The sequence below is a fragment of the Rattus norvegicus genome, chromosome 3 (genome assembly GCF_021556685.1).
Source record: "Rattus norvegicus strain SHRSP/BbbUtx chromosome 3, alternate assembly SHRSP_T2T, whole genome shotgun sequence".
Classification (NCBI taxonomy): Eukaryota; Metazoa; Chordata; class Mammalia; order Rodentia; family Muridae; genus Rattus; species Rattus norvegicus.
In genome coordinates, this window is record NC_141536.1 from 96,229,413 (window position 1) to 96,251,790 (window position 22,378).

The 22,378-nt window shown below is 38.7% G+C and overlaps 1 protein-coding gene across 9 annotated transcripts in view; it reads right to left on the bottom strand.

Moving 5' to 3' along the window:
- Positions 1 to 5,352: 5,352 nt before the first annotated feature.
- Positions 5,353 to 22,378, bottom strand: part of Bbox1 (gamma-butyrobetaine hydroxylase 1) — a 49,165-nt gene continuing 32,139 nt past the window's right edge. For 6 of the 9 annotated variants that reach the window (NM_001429458.1, NM_001429457.1, NM_001429456.1 and 3 more), the window contains 4 exon segments: positions 5,353 to 6,881; positions 9,735 to 9,901; positions 11,647 to 11,843; positions 18,737 to 18,842. In NM_001429458.1, the coding sequence (NP_001416387.1) occupies positions 6,721 to 6,881; positions 9,735 to 9,901; positions 11,647 to 11,843; positions 18,737 to 18,842 (631 nt within the window). In that variant the 3' untranslated portion in view covers positions 5,353 to 6,720. 9 annotated transcript variants of the gene reach the window in all.

A 22,378-nucleotide genomic window follows, 5' to 3' on the forward strand; every position in this document is an offset into this window, starting at 1 on the left:
TTCTCATAGGTAACTGAGATCAGATCGCCTTTGAAAAGACTGTCAACTCTTTCTACAAAGATCTTCATAAGTTCTCAGGAAACAAAAGCAAACAAACCCAACCCAACCCAACCCAACCCAACCTAACCCAACCCAACCTAACCCAACCCAACCCAACCCAACCCCACCCAACCCAACCCAACCCAACCCAACCCAACCCAACCTAACCCAACCCAACCTAACCCAAACCAAACCAACCCAACCCAACCAAACCAACCCAACCAAACCAACCCAACCCAAAACAACCCAACCCAACCCAACCCAACCCAACACAAACCAACCCAACCCAAACCAACCCAACCCAACCCAACCCAACCCAACCCAAACCAAACCAACCCAACCCAAACCAAACTGTCTTAGTGTTCTATGGCTGTGAACAGACAGACACCATGATGAAGCCAAGTCTTAAAAAGGAAAATATTTAATTGGTTCTGGTTTACAGTTTTCAGAGGTTTAGTCTATTATCATCATGGTGGGAAGCAAGGCAGCATGCAGGCAGTCTTGGTGCTGGAGGATCCCAGAGTTCTGCAGCTTAATTGGAAGGCAGAAGCAAGGGACATCTGGTCCTTTACATGTGCAGGCAGAAGGGGGACTGCATTCCACGCTGGGTGGAGTCTGAGCACTAGGAGCCCTCAAAGCCTACGTACACAGTGACACACTTTTTTTTTTTTTTTATTAACTTGAGTATTTCTTATATACATTTCGAGTGTTATTCCCTTTCCCGGTTTCCGGGCAAACATCCCCCTCCTCCCTCCCCTTCTTTATGGGTGTTACCCTCCCCATCCTCCCCCCATTGCCGCCCTCCCCCCAACAATCTAGTTCACTGGGGGTTCAGTCTTAGCAGGACCCAGGGCTTCCCCTTCCACTGGTGCTCTTACTAGGATATTCATTGCTACCTATGAGGTCAGAGTCCAGGGTCAGTCCATGTATAGTCTTTAGGTAGTGGCTTAGTCCCTGGAAGCTCTGGTTGCTTGGCATTGTTGTACATATGGGGTCTCGAGCCCCTTCAAGCTCTTCCAGTTCTTTCTCAGTGACACACTTCTAACACTTTTCCAATAAGACCTCCAATAAGACTAATAGTGTTACTCCATGTGACCAAGCATCCAAACACATTCAAACCACCATACAGGCACACACGCACACACGCACACACGCACACACGCACACACGCACACACCACACACCACACACCACATGCACACCACACACACACACACCACACACCAACACCAACCCAAACAACTAATTTCATGTTTTTCTCCTTTATACAGCTTAAAAAATAAATCTTGTAATCCACTGGGTGTTGTGGTTCATGTTATTTGGTTTCAGACCCATGAGCAAGGGACTGAGATGCATATTTTACACACCAAAGCAGATATGGCCTCCAGATTCTTCCTGGATACCCTGCCCCTAACCGTTAACTTGCTAGTCCAGGAGCTGGGCTGCCCTACCTTAAAGGCTCTTTCCTTTAGAATCCAGACATTTTCTCCTGGGCTCTCCACCCCTCTATCTCTCTTCTCTCTCCATGCATTTTTTTTTTTTTGCTCTTCTCCCTTTCTTCTCTCTCCCCTCCCATGGCAACTTCCCTGGCCTCCTTTCTTGGGTCCAGTGAGCTCCCCTGAGATCACTTTCCCTGTAGTCCTGTGTTTAATACAATCTAATCTGTCTTGAATGAGCTCATTTCATCAGCAGCAGAGAAATAATTTATCACATCCCTTTAAGTCCAGCACATGGGAGGCAGATTCCAGATAATCTCTGTGAGTTCAAGGCCAACCTGGTTTACAAAGAAAGTGTCAGGACAGCTAGGACTAGGCAATGGAATGCCTGATACAAAGTAAACACAAGCAGGACCCCTTCCCCAAACCTTAAACCTTCCAAAGTTTTTTTTTTGGAAAATCTGCTTATTTTTGTAACGCATGTTTGAAAAAGCCAAAGTTTGTGCAACCAGCCGAGTCGAGGAGACATTATTTTCATTCTGTGTGGAGAACTGTATCTCAATGAGAGAGGACTTTTATTCATCTGCAATGCTCCTGGTAAATAAGGAAAAAAATCATTTACAGAGCAGGAGTTGTTTCTTACGCTAGCTAGTTTTTATACGCTCACCATGAATGAACTCATTATTTTTTTTATTCTGTACACAGAAGCTCAGCATATTCTGCTACTGATAATCACTGTGGCTAGTCTTGGCAGGGACTGTTCTCATTTTTCCTCAGAAGTAAGCCTTGTGCCTAAAACAGCCCAAGACCCAGACAGAAGCCCCAAATTAAAAAAGCTCTTCTAGGAGGTACTGCTGTGGACTTACTCTCCACACACCCACTTCCCAACATTTCTCCAACACCAATGGCCAGGAGCCAATGCACAATGTGTGTAATCTGAGCTGACGGGGAATTCCACTTGTACTAAAGTTGTAGTTATTTTTGCCTAATTCTAAATTAGTTTTAAAGGTTTGGGAAAAAGTGAGCAGATGGAACTGTCAGATATCATTAAGGGAGAAAAATATCTATTGCTTTAGACTGTCAACATAACAGAAGCATTTAACTAAACTTTTCAGTACAAATAAAGGCGAAGTCTTTTTGGGGAAGCACCTTTATTATCATTTATAATTGTTATGATGGGAGTTTTGACTGACAATCACCAAAGGCTAAGCTTTCAGAAATTTCCCTCTATATCTGGAATTTGTTTACTGTTTCTACAAACAATGAAACAGCACTCCAACTGATTTATTTCTTAAAAAGTTGTCTTAAACCACCTTTAGCTCACTTTTTCCTAGAGTATAAGTAGCAATATCATTAACATCAAATGAGATTATTTTAGAGCTTCTGAGGTAGACTTAAATGTATACTTTACATTTGTAACTTATTATGGTATGATTTTGCTCACAGGTAGTCCATGGACCACACGTTGGTATCATACCTTGGTCCAAAGGAACCATTCTCTCCTGCCTAAAACATCTCAGAAATGTTTCACACACATGCAGTGTCCACTCTTGCTTCATTCAGCCAAGATTTCTCTTGTTTTTCTGTGGTTCTCCAATAGCAAAGAGATGACCCAGAGAGTCTACCTTATTCTATATAATCAGGACTGGCAAACAGATCACTGTGCCAGTCCCATTAAACATATTTTCTTCAGCCTCTTGCCTACCACATGTTTTCCTTATAAACTAAGTCTTTCTTGGAAGCACTTGGCACAACTGTATTATTCAAAAGATTTCTGCATAATTAATTCTGTTCCCTCCTCCACCCCCGGCAAACATAGAGACATTTGAAACATCACAGTCACAGTGCATGGCGTACATGATACACAGCCCAAATTCACCAAGGAATCACCAAATAAACAAGCAGGGCACCATTTTTTAGATGCAGACCTTTTTCATGTAGGACTCATCCAAAATTTATAGTTGTGAAGTAGAAGAGAATGAATTTTCCTGACTTTCTATTCTTGAAGAATGTGATGTTTCCAAGTGTTCATTCTGTGGTGTGGCCAGAAAGACAATTGGTTGTAAATGTTCTCAGATAATTGAAATGAGTTTAGTGAGAAGACATTAGCAGTAAGGGCAAAAATGTACTCAGGGAATATTTATGTTTAGGATAAATGAAAGCCTGAGTTAAACTTTCCATTCTCAGGAAGCCACACTGAAAAAGATGTCACCACTGTCACAGATGCTTAATGAACCTAGTTATCACTCTGGTTTCCCCAAGAAAGTCAGTGTGCTGGTCCAGCTGCAGAAGATTTGTATGTTTGCACAGGTATAAATCACAAGGTTTGCCTTTCAGTAGGTTCACGTCAAGTTGTACATTTTACTGCAAGAGTTGCTATGGGATAGTGGTGCAGAGACTCACATTTGATGATGGGGCCACAGGTGCAGAAGAGTCAATAAACATGAATGTACCATTTTATTTTAGGACACCTAAGTCTTATTCCCTGTTTAACACATCTATAAAAATGGCAATTCTTGCCACCATAGCTGATTTGAAATATGTCATACATGGGAAGATCTCACACTCAGTCCACTGGTGGGGCAAAGGCAGATGAAGAAAAGAATGGATCAAAATATGCACATGATAAGAGACTATTTTCCCCATTTCTATTCTACCCCATGTACAAAATTGCTTTCATATTTCAGGTTGTGCATTTAACATGTTGGATGCACTAGAATGACATTGAAATTGCTTGGGATAGCTATCAGTTACTGATGTCTAAACAGTCGACCTTATTTCAGGTCACAATCCAAAGTATTGATGGTGGAGACTAATCCTCCTTCTTTCCAAGAATCAAAACTAGACCTGATATCCATTTTGAAGAATCCATACCCATAGTGGTAGGAATTTCCATAGCAATTAAATACCAAAGGAACAAAATCATAACCCAATCTACATTTTCTTAGGTAAGACAATATTATGTTATTTGCTTTCACTTATCAGTTACCATTGATTATGTAACTTTAAAAGAGCAGTGTAGTAGTCATGTCATAGTGAAGATAGGGTAGAAAAACTCACAAAGGACCACTGCAGATGAAGGGCCACTGGAACACTCACTTGGCAGAGGTTTGCAGATGGACAGAAAGAGCAAGAATGCCAGGCACCGCCTTCACATGCCATGTGGAGTGCCATCATGGTCACATGTAGTCTGCTCTGTGGAAGAAGGGGATTACTGCGCTTGGATCTAAATTGTTCCATAAACTACATGCATGCCTCCCTACTGTTTATAGTGTTCACCATTGTTTACTCCAAAGAAAGTACCAGGAGCTTTTTACAAGTAATCCACTTCTATAGACCTCCCCAGAGAAGGAGATGTTACTGATTCCCCTACACACAGAAATGTCCCATGATCAGAATGGCCATCAGCAACTCCACTTATGTTCCAGACAGCCATTGTGATGTCACTAGGCACATGCACTTCAGGTGGTGATTTTATAGCCACTTTGCACATGTCCACACATGGTAGGATTCTAACGCTATGCTGCATGCAAATATGAAGATCTTACACTAATTGACAGAAAGTAAAAGGATGAAATTGTAATAGCAAGTGTCCCTATGAAGATGAGCCTAGGGCTAGAAGGAGGCTCTGCTGAATTCTACCAAACCAGTGAAAGGGGCAAACACTAGTATCTCTTAGACTAGACAAATTAGAAGGGGAATACATGCTAACAAACTCTTGCTAAGCCAGTATTTTCCTAATACCAAAACAAGATACTATAAGAATAGACAAATAAGCCAAAAATAAAAAACTACAGACTAATTTTCCTGGTGAACATAGATGTGATGTATTAATAATTTTTTTGTAAACTGAATTCAAGAACTTTAAAAAAGATCATACATGAGGACAAATTGGTTTTATTGTGGGATACCACGATGCTACAACATATACAATTGATAAATGTTAACACAGCACACATATGAGTTATGGCAGAAATTACATGGTCATCTTAATATAGTTAGAAAAAGCCCATGTTTCCCCTCAGGATAAAATGTTGGAAGAATTAGGAGAAGAAAAATGTCTTTACATATTAAAGGCTAGATATGATGAACCTGGAAATGACATCATACTTAATGAAGAAAGACAGAGATTTCCCTCTAAAGTCAGAAATGAGGTGTGTGATCACTCTTGCCATTCTTAGCGTAGTGCTAAGAACCTTAAACATCAGGATAGAGATGAGACAAGACATTGAGGAAAGCAGGTAAGGATAACCATGTATTAAGATGATGTTACCACAGTGAAAGCCCCTCCTTTGCATGCTAACTGAAGTTAAGGATTTCTAGAAAAATAAAGTTTACACAGTTTCAAATGTCTACAACATGAAATATGAAGGTACTACCAGAATCTCAGCAAACTGGAATTCCAAAGCTTCTTTTCTCATTGGTATGGGAGGCTCAACAGACTACAACTTCACGTTGTGCTATGATACCTGAGTTCCATCACTAGGGGTGTGGCCATGCAGAAAGATGAGACCAGCTGGTAAGGCTGTCCAGAGGCAAGGAGACAATGTTGTCTGTTCATGTAGGTTGCCAGCATCATTTACAAATGCATGAGTTGAAGACAAGGAATGAGGAGGAGTGGTTCGTCCTTAGGTGAGAGCAATGCTGGCAGTCTATGGGAACATATTTTTTAGACAAGACAAATTTAGAAAGACTAGAGTTTTCTTTTAATTTGTCATACTTGGGTTTACTCTCATGATTTAAGGATGACAAACAATGTTGGGATTATCAACTGAATGAGGTCTCTAAGCATGTACAAAAATATCCTGCGATATAGAAAAAAACCCCCCAGATCTTCGAAAATATGAACACCTTTGAAGCGCGCTAATGATATGCAGTCATGAACAATGAGACCATGTAGGCAACTGAGGAGGAGCGTATTTTAAGATCTTCTACTTGAAACATAAGCTTTATTCATGCATAAAAAAGTTTTATTTGCCAGAAACGTTTGTTAGATAATACTCACTAATGCAAAGTCAGAGAACACATGCGGCAGAAGGGATGCTTTGAGACTGCTCCTTACCATGACGTTTAATAAGTGATATCGAATGAGATTACAAGGAAGAAGACTCTGATGAGAGAAGCTGCATGTTCAGTTTTAAAGAAATTATTATGTGAATGCTATTGATCATGATATTGGAATAGCCAGGCTATAGATAACAACATTCAGTCGTTGGACGTGCAGTACAGTTTAAGGCCAGGATATTCAGTTCCCATTCATGACTCTCTGTCTCAGAATACGAAGCCTTGACATCACTACATCCCAGTCAGCATAAGCGCCTTCCAGATGGCGGGATATCTCAGTTCCTGCTTCATAGCTGCGACGTCCATGAAGCAAGCGCCAGTTGTCAAAGGTAATCACATCACCTAGGTAGGAGAATATTTTAACATGAATAATTTGTATTTATATGATTTACAAACAAAAGTTATTATTTACAAAGTAGAAATTATGCCTTTGGTTGTAAATAACAAAATCTCCATGTTCAAATCTGCTGCCCAACATAATAATTATAATTAGTAAGAATGAACTATATTCACAAAGGAACCAAATAACAGGAAAATGCAGTATGCAAGATGTCACCATTACTCAGTTATTGTAAAAAAAAAGAATGCTTTCTTTTATAAACATAACCACACATTTAATTTTTTAACTAATTAATTTTGTTCATGAACAGTTCTATCATGACAGCACATTCTTCCCCCCCATCTTTATTAACTTGTGTATTTCTTATTTACATTTCAAATGTTATTCCCTTTCCCGGTTTCCAGGACAACATCCCCCTAACCCCTCCCCCTCCCCTTCTTCCCCCATTACTGCCCTCCCCCCAAGAATCCCATTCACTGGGGGGTCCAGTCTTGGCAGGACCCAGGGCTTCCCCTTCCACTGGTGCTCTTACTAGGATATTCATTGCTGCCTATGCAGTTGGAGCCCAGGGTCAGTCCATGTATAGTTTTTGGGTAGTGGCTTAGTCCCTGGAAGCTCTGGTTGGTTGGCATTGTTCATATGGGGTCTCAAGCCCCTTCAGCTCTTTCAGTACTTTCTCGGATTCCTTCTGGGTCCTGTTCTCAGTTCAATGGTTTGCTGCTGGCATTCGCCTATGTATTTGCCATATTCTGACTGTGTCTCTCAGGAGAGATCTATATCCAGTTCCATGACAGCACATTCTAATTACCCTCCTATCCCCACTCCACTTTATCCCATCCCTACCACTGCCTACCGCCATGACATCCAGTTCCTTTTCTAGATTCTTGACCTTTGATTTTTTTGTGACCTCTTTAGTTTTGGATTGAAACTCTCCATGGGATCTTGTCAGGGTCGTCTGTAGAACACAACCATAGGCAATGGCTCCCCACATACATCATACCATTTAAACTTTGTAGATTGGTGGACTTTTATGGACATTGTTCTATAAATGATTTTTCTCTGGGTAAGGCTTTTATGTGCTATTTTTTGCAAATTTTTCAATAATAGACATTCCGTCCCAGTTTAAGAGCTTTAAGTAACTGTGAGGATAGTGAAATATTTGGCTGATAGCCTATATTCCTCATATTTTATATACATTTTTTCAAAAGGAAATACTGAGAATTTAAGCTCCTCATATGTGAGAAAACTCAAATTGCAGCATATACCCAAAGCTACTCTGACACTAAATGGTGAAATTTGGATTCCAACTCCTGCTATTATTTTTGTATGTATTTTTCCCATGATGTTTTTATTTTATATGGTGTTAGTCCTAAAGTAAATCTGCTTTGACTGTATGCCAAAGGCTTTATGAAGTTATCTACTTCTATTTATGCACTTTATTATGTCATAGAAAATTTCTAAAAACAACTCAATTAGGTTTGGTATGTGTGTGTCTGTAGTCCAATTTTCTTAGGTGAATGAGAGAGGAAGTATTAATGAAGCCAAGCTCAGGCTCAGTTTTATGCCATAGTGAGGAGAGAAGGGGGAGAGTAGGAAGAGTTAAAGAGGTGCAGGGATTGAAGAGATGTCTTGGCAATTAAGAGTATTGCTGTCCCAGAGGATCCTTATTCAATATCCAGCACTCATACTGTGGCTCACAACTGTCTGTAACTCCACTCTCTGGAGATTGGATGTTCTTTTCTGGACTGTGAGGGCATTATATAATGATTAGTGAACAGAAATGCATCAGGCAAACAGACACATGAAAAGGTAGATAAAAATCTTAAAAATAAAACAATAAAAAAGTTCAAATTGACCAAACTAGTGGCAAAGAGCATATGCCTTTTATTGCAAATAACATGCAAATCTCTGTGTTCATATCTAGTTTTCAACATGGTGTCCATAATCAATAAAGATGTGCTGTAATCACTATGAAGGGAGATCTTATGTGTTCCCATTGTGAAAACTGATAGTTATGTAAAATAAGATACATTATTAATTAACTCAATTTCACCATAATATGTATAACATCTCAAAACATATACACAGTAAACATTCACAACTTTATTGTGAATTAAAAAACAAATAATAAGAGAAAATAGTCCAAGTTTGGTGATACTTTAATCAGTAGAGATTGTCCAGAAAAAATATCAGTATTTGCTTATTCATTGCAGTCCCTGGAATAGGCAGAGTCCTGCTTTATTTTATTATTAGCATCTTTGCTAGTTAAGTTTTATCAGTGAACATTACTCATGTATTTTGGAGTGTGACTTACAAAGATAATTTTGTTTAGCAAGAGAAACCTTAAAATAAACTTCAGTTGTACTCTATATTTTCACTATTTTGAGAACTGATGCTTTTATAGGAGTGTGAGCAATCTTCATGTTGTAATTTCTATACCATTTCTTAGAATCTAGGTTGTGCTCATGAAACTTTAATATAATATAATATTTGGGGTAAGGGAAGATAGCATTCTTTCTTAGATTTGAGACAGGGTGGCTTTAGTTAATAAAATAAGGAAAATCACACAGGTGACACAGAAGAGTTTTCAAAAAGCTATCAGAGCAGAAAATGTAAAAAAGTTTTAATATTAAGCATAGGCTTCATCTGGCCTCGCTTTGATTGAGTTTTAGATGGAAAGCTCTTAAATTCCACGTGCTAGGATTTCCATGGGAGTTTGGAAAAAGGACTATTTTTAAGTCTGGGGAATTAGCAGCCTAGAAGTGGAGTTGTCAAGAGCCTGCTATTGGGACAAATCGGATGCTCACTAGTAGTCTGCTGTAGAACCAATCTGGATGTCATTTTGCTCCACTGACCTGGATTCATCTTGAAGGTGTACTTGTATTCTTTGCTGTTCATCAGGTCAACAAACTCCTTCAGAGCAGCGTAGAAAGGCTGAACTCTTTCAATGGGGACATCGAAGACTGTATCTCTGGTTGCGTTGTTGAAGTTGATGCGAACCACTTGGCCTTTATCATCCAACCTATTTTATTTAAAAGGCAAAATTAACATCTAATAAGTGTCAATTTCCTTTGGAAGATATGTTTGAAATATAGCACACTTAAAAAGATACAAATTAAATATAATGGGTATATGTGGCTTAGATACATGTTCACAGTATGCATATTGTGTTTGCTTATATTAAGCTAAAAACCCAAATAGCATTTGCAAAAAGTAGTGTTTGAATTTAACTGTCAAGTTATAACTAAGATTCTTGATCTGCTAGGTGCAAAGGTCCATGCCTGTCAGATGGGTGAGGTGTGAGGATCTCAGGGGTGAAAACAACAGAGTTGTATAGAGATGTACATTCAAAGGGGAAAACTCCTCACCTCACAGTTTCCACAGAATAACTTAGGTTTTTTGGGGGCAGGGTTGGTTATTTTTATTGGTTATTTCATTTACTTATATTTCAAATGTTATCCCCCTTTAGAATTATGTTTATCTAAAATTTATTCCTGAAACTTATTTTTTCTTCACTTTTCCTATCCAACTTATCCAAAAACCCATCTATTTCTACACATAGATTGTATCTGTTCAGCGGTTTGCTGAATTCTCATTCAGGGAGGTTGACCCTGCAAGTTTTATCCTTAGCAAGTCTCTAGAGCTACACATCTCGTGTATCATCAACTCTGCTTTCATTTTAGAACATGCAATGTTCTTATTTATTTATTTATTTATTTATTTATTTTCATCTTTATTAACTTGGGTATTTCTTATTTACATTTTGATTGTTATTCCCTTTCCCAGTTACAATGTTCTTTTCAAACATAGATTATAATTTAGCTGAAAAAATTTAACATCCCCTTCTTCTAAATCTAAGCTCTATAAATGTAGGGTTCTTCCTTTTTTCTTTGGTGCATCCCAAATACTAAGCAGTACCTGGGTCCCCATAAACACGTGCTGACTGAAAAAATGAAGCCTATGTGTGGAAAGAGAAGTTAATTGAATATGTAAAGAAGAAAAGGAAAAAAAAGCAAATATTCTAATTAAGAATGAGGACCAACTCAGTCAAGAAACGTATGATATGTCTCATCATGTACTCTCAATAAGGTTTAAGAAAAGCAGTATCATAAAGTAGTGTTGTAGGACATAAATATGATTTCTGCTGACTTAGCACTTTATGAGAGATGTTTTATTTTTAGATCATGTGGCTAAAATGAGACAGATTCTGCTCCGGAGATGCACATGGGATCCAGCTGTGGTTAACTAGCAGCACTGTGAAATCTTCCAGTATGGTCATTGTAGTGATGTTCTAACGGACCGACCTAGACATGACTGGGCGGGGAGTCATCCAGCTGGGCCACAATTTTTACAAAACAAATGCTATCTTTGCTAGCCTGAAGGATGTTGAAAATTTTGGGACTTGTGAGAAGTATCTCTGAAAATGAGGCCAAGACAAAATGACAAAGGTAAGAAGGAAAAGCAACAGCTTCTGGCTGGCAGGACTTAACTCCTGCATCCATTTTCAAACATATTCATTCCCTTTCATCTGTAAAGGTGCTAAGACCTCTAATCACATTGATTATAACAAGGCAGAGTTCAGACTTTAAAAGTGGAGTATGCATGAATTCTTAGTTACCAGAAAAATCTAACACTGATTATGAACAAATTTTAACTTTTTTCAAAAAGCAAAACCTATTTTCTTTTCTCTTCTAGCAACTTATTAAGTCACAGCTTAACTGTTTAACCCAATTGTTCCAATGACAGGGGATTTATAAGACTGCTCACTCTATAATCTTGTGTTTAGACTGCACAGAGAAATCACAGTAATCCACTCCAATGTCTGTAAAATCCACAAAGGTGGAGGAGAGAATAGAAAAAGCCTGGGGGTTCTTCTCCTTGAGTTTTTGGCACACATTAAACCCATCTACGATTTCAGAGTCACCTCCTGTGACTGTTTGCTTGATACAGTGCAGAAGCTGAACCTGTAAGGAGAAATGAGAAGGAGTTAAAGATAATGTTGCCTAGTTTAAAAAAAATCAGTATGTCAAATATCCAAAAGACAGAAGTTAAAAATCAGCAAACTTAAAAATATCTATTCCCTTATGTCAGTACTGAGGGGAATTAGGGATTAAAGGCTGCTTACAATAACGTGATGCATTTCAAGCCTACTGCAGTTGAAGACGTGAAGACTAATGCTCAATGGTAGGGCACAGATTATAGCAGTTGTAGACAGGGAAGCCAACCGCAGAGGCAGGTTTAAACTGGGTAGTGGACTATGGATAAGACTTGGGTTACATGAAATAGGAGGATGTAAAGAGGTGACTGAGATGATAGGTCTGAGAAATGCATAGTTTACAGGATGATAAAACCTTGGCTACAGCAGATTGGTAGAGTGGGAGAGGTAGGCCAGGTTGGCAGGATAACTGACTTTTGTCATCAACAGTCTTAAATGTCAAATGAAGGATTCTTGGACTCACTGTTGTGCCGAAGGATTATTCACACTGGGGATAGTATGGTCCAAACTGAAGAAACTTGTATCGCTCTAGTGGTGCTGCACACAAACACACACACACACACACACACACACACACACACACACACACACACACACACACACACATACACACATTAATTTTAATGTGGGAACATGCCAAGCCATAGTTTCTTGAAACTTTAATGAGACAGTTCATACATGTAGATGTTGAGGCAATGAATGAGGGTGGGACTATGAGAGGAAATGGTAAATTAAGTGAGAAAAGTATTAATTGTTCCATGTATTAAGGGAATATGGTGAACATATTACAATTTGAGAGGCAAAACAAAAGTTAATTTTTATTTTTGTGAATAGGGTTTTTAATTGATTTTGTGATTCCTTGTGGTAAGTCAGTTTACATTGGTTGATTCTGTACTTATGTTTAGAGCCTGGTTTTCTGCTTGAAGGAACTAATGACATTCTCTTGGGAAAATTTTGCATTTACTCATTCCATTTTAGATCATTGTCTCACTGATTACTTATAGAATAAAAGAATAAAGTGTGATGAAATATCCATACTTGGATGGATATTAGTATTAGCGAGAAAAATATTCACTTAGATTGGTTTTCTCCACAAATGGTCTAGAACAGTGGCTATTAAGGCCTTTTGCATTGACAAACATGTCGGTTTTTTGTTGTGTAATGTAGTAGTCACCAGTTTCACGTGGTCATTGTACACTTAAGTATAGTTATTAAGTATAGTTATTTTTTGCACAAGTCTGCATGTGGTTGTGTGCATGTTTGCATGCATGTGGGTACATGTTATGTGTGAGTATATGTGAGCATGTGCACATGTGTAGCATCCTGAAGCTAGCATCGAGGTTTCTCTCCATTGCTCTCCACTCTATTTATTGAGGCAGCATTTTTTGATTGACCCTAGAACTAGCCAAAATGGTTAGTAGGTTGATTGGAGGATGTCCTGTATGTTTTATCAGTGCTGAAATTACAGGACAGATGCAATGTGGAGATTCAAACTCTGCTCTTCACATATGCCTTGTGGGTGTCTTATCCACTGGGCCACAGGTTTTATATCAATTCTTATAATTTTATGTATAAACTACTCTCAATTATTTTCTGTATGTTATTTTTTTATGATGCCACTTAGAATTTGTTAAACTTGTCTTTAGCTTGAAGATAGAGATATTGAAATACAAAGTTATAAAAGTATAAGACAAAAAATATGTGATAAAGATGATACTCGATCTTTGACTCGTTTGTTACAAATCCAAAACACAGAAAGTCCCCCTCATTTCAGGGGTCCATTTAGAGCAATCCAGTCTTAGGTGTTTATGTGCTCACATATGCAAAGGTCAATTCTTATTTCCCAGTGTTGGAAGATAACTCAAATTAGTAGTGACTGACTCTTTAAACGGAGCAACATTTATTTTTCATAAAAATTACCTAGAAGCATTCAGAATGTCAACAAAATAGTCACAAGTTATTTTTTGCATCTACAGAGTGATATTCAGCTAACGGAACAATTATCTTTGTAAAAGCTGCATCAAAGACAACTGAAGATGAAAGAAAAAAACCCAAACAAAACAAAACAAAAACCAAGCTACTGTCCCCATATATAACTAATTTGTGCTGTGCTCCAACAAGAACTTGCTTTAAATTCCATGCCAATTTACAGCCCCCAGACTATACCAGGCAAGGTTAGTGACTATTGAAAATGCCACCAGGACAGGGCTAGCTAAAGACACATTTAGTAGTGTATTAACTATACAAAAAAGACATTGTACAGTTTAAAAACAAATCATACAGACTTACATTTCATTCTTCTTTTTTTTAAGGAGTGAATTGTGTACAGAGACGCTAAATGCTTTATAAACCAGAAAAAAAAAACCCTGCTAGAATCAACTCATTCATCATCTTCTTTCTCTTTTTCTCCCCTTCCTCACCCTCTTTATCCTCCTTCTCTTTCTCTCCTTTCTTTTTCTTGTCCTTTTCAGCCTTGACCACCCCCTTTTTGACTGCATCAGGTTTTCCTTTAGCTCTGTAGGCAGCAATATCCTTCTTGTACTTCTCCTTCAGCGTGGCGGCCGTCTTCTCATAGGGCTGCTTGTCATCCACAGCAGTGTTGTTCCACATCTCTCCTAGTTTCTTTGCAACATCACCAATGGATAAGCCAGAGTGCTTGCCTTTAATTTTTGGGCGGTACTCAGAACAGAACAAGAAGGCTGAAGGAGGTCTCTTCGGTACATTGGGGTCTTTGAACTTCTTTTTGGTCTCCCCTCTGGGGGGGGGCATGTAGGTTTTCATTTCTCTTTTGTAACAAGCCTCGTCAGCCTTTGCCATATCTTCAAATCTTCCACCTCTCTGAGCACTTCTTGGAGAATTCTGAGAAGTTGACAGAAACATCCGCGTGCTTCTTGTGCTCCTCCCAGGCAGGTTTGCACAAAGAATGCATATGAGGACATTTTGCCTCTCAGCTTCTTAGGATCTCCTTTGTCCATTTTTAGTTGATTTTCCTTCGTGAGGCAGAGTTGCCCGGAACCTGTCCAGCTCTAGCTTGCCCTGGCGCTGTCTCTGTGGAGCTCAATGTACTGCTATGGCTCTGAGAATGGGAGCCGGACAGACAGCCACCTCACTATCTCTGTTCTGATGGAGCAACATTTTAACTTTGAGAAGAATGTTCCTAAACTGAACAAGTCATTTTAGAAACGTTATCTCAGCAGGTCAAGAAAGACCAGGCAACAAGGCGACCTACACAAAAGAGAAGTAGTCACTTCAGCTACAAGTTTACGAACTCCAAAAGATAGAACAAGAACACAAAGTTGTTCTCAAGAGAATAACAGTGGCTAAATTCTTTTGAATTTTGCCAAAATGAACCTACTGATTCAAATGCTAGTTTAAAAAAGTTGATATCTTTGCATATGAACATACCAAATAATATCTCCTTTTGTGTTGTTATGTTTTAATACAATCTTATAAAAGAAAATAGCTCATAGAGTCTGACAATATTTCACCACTGATCTAAAAGCTAAATATACTCCTGTCATATATAAAACCCAATTTTGTTTCACATAAATCATTCAGAATAAAAAAATTCCTTTCTAAATATTTCCTTATGGAAGCATGTGACTTCTGGCCCAGAGAAAGAAGTGAGTGAGGCCACATCTGTGTGTCATTTAAGATGTGTCTTCTCATCCTGATCAAGTTGAACCCTTACCAGGAAAGTAATTTTCCAGATCATTGCAAACATACTGAAAAGAACATTTACCTTTTCTATTTGTTAAAGAAAAGATCAAACTTTGGTATTAAAAGACTCTTCATGATTCAAAATGGAAGACTCACAATGACACAGCCTATCTGTGTTTATCTGCTAGAATGAAAACAAGTCAGGGATTCATTATTTAAAAACTACGAAAAGCCGTTGGCTTTGGATGCCTGCTTTGGCTTACTGCATACTTCATGGCTTTTCTAGAGCAGATTGCTCTTGTGTCTATCATGCACAAAGATGTCTTAAGTTTTGAGTGACAAAGAAGTTTAAAATTCAGTTACTACCTGGTCACCTGGAGGGGACTTCCTTAGCACACCTGTGTGACTGTATAGCATTAGTTGCCCTGAGTGACCCAGGGGATCTGGCATCATGAGGATTGTGGACCTTGGACTCTGTCACTCTGACAACTGGTTTCCCATTCGGAGTTTAAAGCAGGTTGAGCACCCTTAGAACTGCGCAGCCCTGTACCACACAACCTCTGTGCCACGGGTGCTGTGCACTCTGGACATCCCTCCTCTCCCTGCCCCTTGGAGTTTAAGTCAGTAAAATTTGTTTTCTATTCTCTGAGAAGATAAGTTTGTATGTTCTGAGAATAAATACATGAATATTAAAAATATTCAGTTACTGTCCTTGAAGAGTTTGTAAAATATGATAATATCTATAAATAACCTATCACTTCACGTATTGTGGACGTTAGTAACTCCAGTGTTGACTCATAATGGTGTGTTAAACATATAGGCAGAGATGTAAGTTCAAGTCCAGGTTCTTCATCCAGGAGTGGTTGTCCTCGAAAACCTTATGCTTCATGTTTCTGTCTAATGCAGCAAGGCATAATCAAGTTTGTCTACCCTAAATGATTTCTATAAGAAATCATGTAAAGAAGCCAAAAACTCTGAGAAAGCAAAAATACTGAGACGATGCAAATATTATACTTTAGGTATTTTTTGGAAGCCATTGGATCATTTTTTTTCCTTAGGATTTCAGTTTTTACTTAGAAACAAACTGAAACTCACAAAAAACCAAACATAATTTAAAAGTTCAAGTAGGACTTTCAGTTATCCAGATCCATTTTTCTAAGTTGTTCTACATTCCACATCTCCAAGCAACTGTTTGCAGACAGAATGCGCTGAGTGGTTTGGTGTCTCTGGACCACATTCAGAACAAACCTCATTGTTCCTTTCCTTCTCCAGCTCCTGTCCCAAAAGGTGATCAGAGGAGTCATTTCTCTGCTGTTGTTTGGTTCAGAGAAATCATGTGATGCTTTACAATCAATGTAATAATTTAAAACATATGAAGTCAAACACTAGCTTAGCTAACTAGTTCTGGCAAGAAAAATGGTAAGAACCCGGGCACAGGGAAAACACGTTCAGTTACGATGTTGGCCAAAAAGAATTCATTTTGATTTTGGCCCATTCATTCTTAATTAATTCAAGAATTGCCTAACTTTTTAATCTATCTCTGAAGATATGGATTTGTATGTGGTTGTTTAAGTTCAGTTCACTTTAGCTAAAAACCTAGTGTTACACTGTCTTCAGTTTTCTGACTATTTTTTGGTTTAAGAAAATAATGATTTTGTAAAAATGTGTTTGGTTTGGGAAGATGATTTGTAAAGATGTAGAGAGAAAGTCAAAATTCTCATGGATAAAACTGCTATGCACTATGCTTCCTCTTTGGCAAGCAATCTTGGTGCGCTAGGAGAGAGCACCCAAGAAGAGTGTGGCTATTCTCTTTCATATGCTGATATCCCCTTTATAATCCACTTTTCCAGCTCTTCATGAGAGCAATCCACTTTCTTATCTCCTCAGTCTGGGCTAGTCTCTTTAATTGCTTAGACAAATAAAACATCACTGAAGAGACCGTATGCTGATCACTGGCCTAGGTCCCAAGAACTCACACATGCTTTGGCTTGCTCACTGAAAATGTTGCCAGTTGTCATGTGAGAAAGACTAGGCTAGCCTGTTGGAAGAGAATAAACTAGGGGGAGCAGAGTCAAACCATCTCAGGGCCATCTGAAGTGAGCTGTTTCCTAACCAATCTAACAGCTGACAAGAGCCAGATGACTGAAAACAATAGTCGCTTAGCTGAGCACAGCTCCAATAATAAAAACACATGTGCGGAGTATCTAGCTGTTTATTATGATGTTAATATTCATCATTATTATTTATCACAGACAGGGTTTGAACAGTCTAATACATGCTGGTCAAGCACTCTTACCATTGAGCTGCATCCTCTGGTAGTATTTTGCTAAGCTTTTGATTTCACAGGAACTACTCATCAGTTCAACTTTGTGGGTTTGTGCATGTAAGGGTGAAGGTGTGCACATGTCCAGGTACACGCATGAAGGGTGTCAAGTGGTCTTCCTATACTGATTCTTCTTTTAAGCTGTTAAATTGATGAGGTCTGTGGTGTGTGTGTGTGTGTGTGTGTGTGTGTGTGTGTGTGTGTGTGTGTATGTGCGTGCATGCACATGCATATCTGTGTGTAAGCAGCAGATCAACATTTCCTCAGTTACTCTCCATGATATTTTAGGAACAGGGTCTATCATTGAACCTGGAACTCAACAATTGAGTGCACTACCTGGCTAGCATGCCTTGGAGAGCTTTTTTCTGCCCTCTCAGAGCTGGTTTTACAGACACACCCACACCCACACCCTTTTACCTGGGTGACAGGTTTCTGAACACAGCTCCTTATGTTTGTGCAGCAAAGACTTTTATCAAGTGAGCTCCAAAAAACCCAATTTGGAAAGTTAATTCATTTGCTGATACAAGGGATACCCATGTGACTGCACACCACACCTCCACATTACCTTCCTGTTTAACTCTTATGGGAGTGATACACGTGCAGAAAAATCCCAAGATATATCCCTATCTTTAAATTTGTCTTGGTGAAGCAAAATACCCAATAGTTATATCCAAGCAGATGAATAAAAATGTCCTTTTCCCTTTAAAAAGTGAGGATATTTAGAACTTAGGCCCAAGACATTTGTGATTTCAGATTGTGCTCGGAAAAGAAGATGGACATAAGACATATCCAGCAATGAGATATATTATCTAGACTAAGTCCAGGGGAACATTTTTTCTTGGCCTGGCTTGTGGAAAGTGTGTTGAAGCTCACCTTACCCCAGGTGGATGGTGGAGGGCTGGGTAATCTGTGTGGAAGCTGAGCTTCCCAGTTGTATAAGCCACATTGTTGGCATCAATCTTGTCCTGCACTTGCCAAGTGTGTCTGCAAAATACAAGAAACATGTGTTTTAAAAGGTTGACACTAAGCCAGAGGAAATGTGTTACAATGTATTTGCTATGAGAGAGGAAATGGAAACTTTCCATTTTATGAAATAATTAACATAATGACTAACAGCCAGAAAAAGTTCAACCTTTCTTTCTCTTAAGCGGCTCTTTCCGAACTGGCATTTCTGTATTTCTCCTGTCAAGTCACCGATGAATAGCACACAAGCTAGCCTCTCCCATATGATTGGTAGAGGGGTTCATATTGGGATTATTAATCCATTTGATTAACTACAAAAATTCATACATTATAAAATGAACAATTTTAAAATGTACAAGGTAGTGGCATTTAGTATATCTAAATGGTAGCAACATTTCTGAGTCTAGTTATTCTAAAAACATGAACTTATTCTTAGCTAATACCTGTAGTGGTTTGAATGAGAATGTTCCCCATAGGCACAGATATCAAAACACTTGGTCTCCAGTAGGTGATACTGTTTGGGGAGGTTTATGAGGCATGGCGTCATGAAAGGAAATGCATTACTGAGGTAGGTTGTGAGAACTTCAGGCCTCACTATACTTGCAAATTTTTCTCTTTATGATTGCAATTGAAGATGCAAGATTTCACCTTCCTGTTCCTGCCTGCATACCTGTTGATGCTGCCACAGTGAATTTTCATGCTTCTAGAACTGTATGCCCACCCAACATTTTCCTGGGTGCTGGGATCTGAACTCTTTTGTGCTTACACAGCAAGTGCTTTACATACAGAGCTGCTATCCTTGAACCATTTTAAAATTGCTAAATCTACAGGTTTTCTCTTCAAACTATTCTCTCAATTTAGTGTTTGAAGAAACACTGGATTTTAACCTAGAAAGCATGGCGGTTTGGACTTGGGATTCATACTGCCATTCAACGCATTTTGCTACCTTTTGTACCTCTAGGGAGCTAATGGATAAATGCAAAGGCTTAGTATCTAGGGCAAAAAGAATAGGTTGACCTAGGAACTGTATGTCAAGACACAATGTCCAGGTTTCTTTGGGGTACAGCTTTGTCTGCATAGATCATTGGAGGATACTCACTGTTAGTTCAGTGAGGCAGTAGGGAATGCCAATGAGATGGGATGCAGGGTCCTCATTTCAGAATATTTGAGTTTAAGAGATCCACGGTAAGGTGCGGGGTCAATAATTGAATTTTAGAAATTGACCCCACAAGTCTCCGTTCCATGACATAGCTTCTTTCTGAAGAACAGTCTCCACACTGAACTTACATCATCCACAACAAAGTACAAAAGGTTGTGCAGTCTCAGTTCAGGAGAAGAACAAGTGGCTTTAGAAAGCTATGAGTTATAGCATTGAAACTGAGGTCCAAAATCCTAATTTCAGGTTTCTAGAACAGCTTCCTTTTCATTGTTATTTTTATTTTCAAGTTTAATCTCATATGAAGCTAGTAACAGAGCACTATCAAGTTTGTTATGAAGAGAGCAACATAGGCCATAAGATAACAGAACACTGACATCCTCTTCCAGGTAGGTGTGGCCTCCCACAACCAAAAAGTGTCATATTTTCCTAATTTTTAGAAAAGCTTTATTTTAGCCAGGCATGGTGGCATACATCTTTAATCCCAGGACTTTAAGATCAAAATCTATGAGTTCAAGGCTAGCTTGTATCTTTGTGCACATGCATGTGGGTGCTCGTGTATGAGGCACAAAAAGGATGTGAGATTCTCTGGAGATGAAGTTACATGTATTAGTGAGCTATGGGAGGTAGGTGCTGGGAACTGAACGCTGATCCTTTGGAAGAGGAACAAGAGCTCTTAATCACTGAGTCATCTCCCCAGATCCACAATTTTTGATTTTGTATAATTTTACTATTTACAACCCCTTCTAATGAGTCTAGTCATCTATGAAATCGTTCCATGTGTGAATAACGTCTGTCAGAAATAGAAATCTAAATGCAGAATGTATACTTAGGAAAGAAAAAAAAATCCTTAAGTGAAGACCAAACTAGAAGCAATGAGAAACGAAATGCGTACAACCGATAATGTGTTTAAGTGGCTATGAGATAAAAAAAAGAGATGACTTTGAAATTAAGTAAAGAGGGCTAGAGAGGTAGCTCCTCAATGGGTAAGAGGACTTCCTCTTGCAGTCCAGTTCCCAACACCCACATCTGGTGGTTAACAGCTCCTGTTCCAGAAGATCCTTATTTTGTCCTCAAGGGCTTGTGCTGTACATAGAGCTAAGTAGGTGCTCACACATGTGTGCATGCACACACACTCAGTAAAAAATGAATAAATAACATTAAACACAGAGAGAATGTGTAAGGTAAGAGAAAGGAAGAGAGTCGGAAGGCAGTAAGGAAGACCGAACACATGCATAATGGGACTTCCATAAGATGGAGCCCTAGACAAGGGGACACAACAAATAGAAACATTTCCAGAAAAAAACTTGAAAATTTAAAGGAAAACTTGTACTGCTCATTGAAGAACTGACCTCAGAACAACCCATACCAAAAAATGGCATGTGAAATGACCAGACTTCAAAGAAAAAAAAACCCTTAGTGTCCAGGTAGAGAAATTACATTATTCATAAAGAAAATCAAATCTGATTACCAATAAAACTCTCCTGACTTGTTAAACGTGATGTGAACCAAGAATTCTTTATTGAGCTAGGCCAATTTTCAAGTAGAAGAGTCTTAAGCTGCTGTCAACATTCAAGAATCCAGAGAATATCGTTCCCATGGGTCTTTCCTGAGAAATTTACAAGAGGCTGAATTTCAGACAGGCAAAATAAATACAGGCTCAGGGACAGAAGACTTGGGCTAAGCAGTAAATTTATGTTTACTCAAACTAATGACAACACATAAGAAAGATAAAAACAAACAAACAAAGAAACAAAGAAATCCAGGAAATTGAGAATGTGAGTAGCCAAGGAAAGTACACAAGGGATGATGACACTAAACCAGGACAGCAAAGAAGCAAACATTGTGGTCCCAAAAGTTTGGTTTTGCTTAAGACATGTGGTTGGGGTTTGTGGTGGCTGCAGTGGTCTACTTTTTTGACATGGACCTTTGCATTTGCATGATAATAATTAATTTAGCTGTGCATTTATTTTATGTGACTTTATGTTATGTTATACCACGAGAACTCAGTAATGGGGAACAGATGGTGATTACTATGAGTTAGGGATGAACGGAAGGGGGAGACATTGCTTAAAAGTACAAAATTTCTGAGAGATGGCTCGGCAGTCAGGAGCACTGGCTGTTCCTGCAGAAGACCCAGGTTTAGTTCCCAGCATCCACATGGTACCTAGTAGATGTCTATTCTAATTCCGGAGGATCTTCTGGCCTCTAGGAATATATATAGTATACATATATACACATAGGTAAAACATTGTTCACATAAAAAATAAGCCAATAAATCTAAAAATTAAGCACAACTCTTTAGTACTTTCATTACATTTGTTCATGTATTGTACATATGAAATTTGCTGAGGCATAGGTTATCAAGTGTATCCAATTTGCATGCAAACAGACCTCTCCA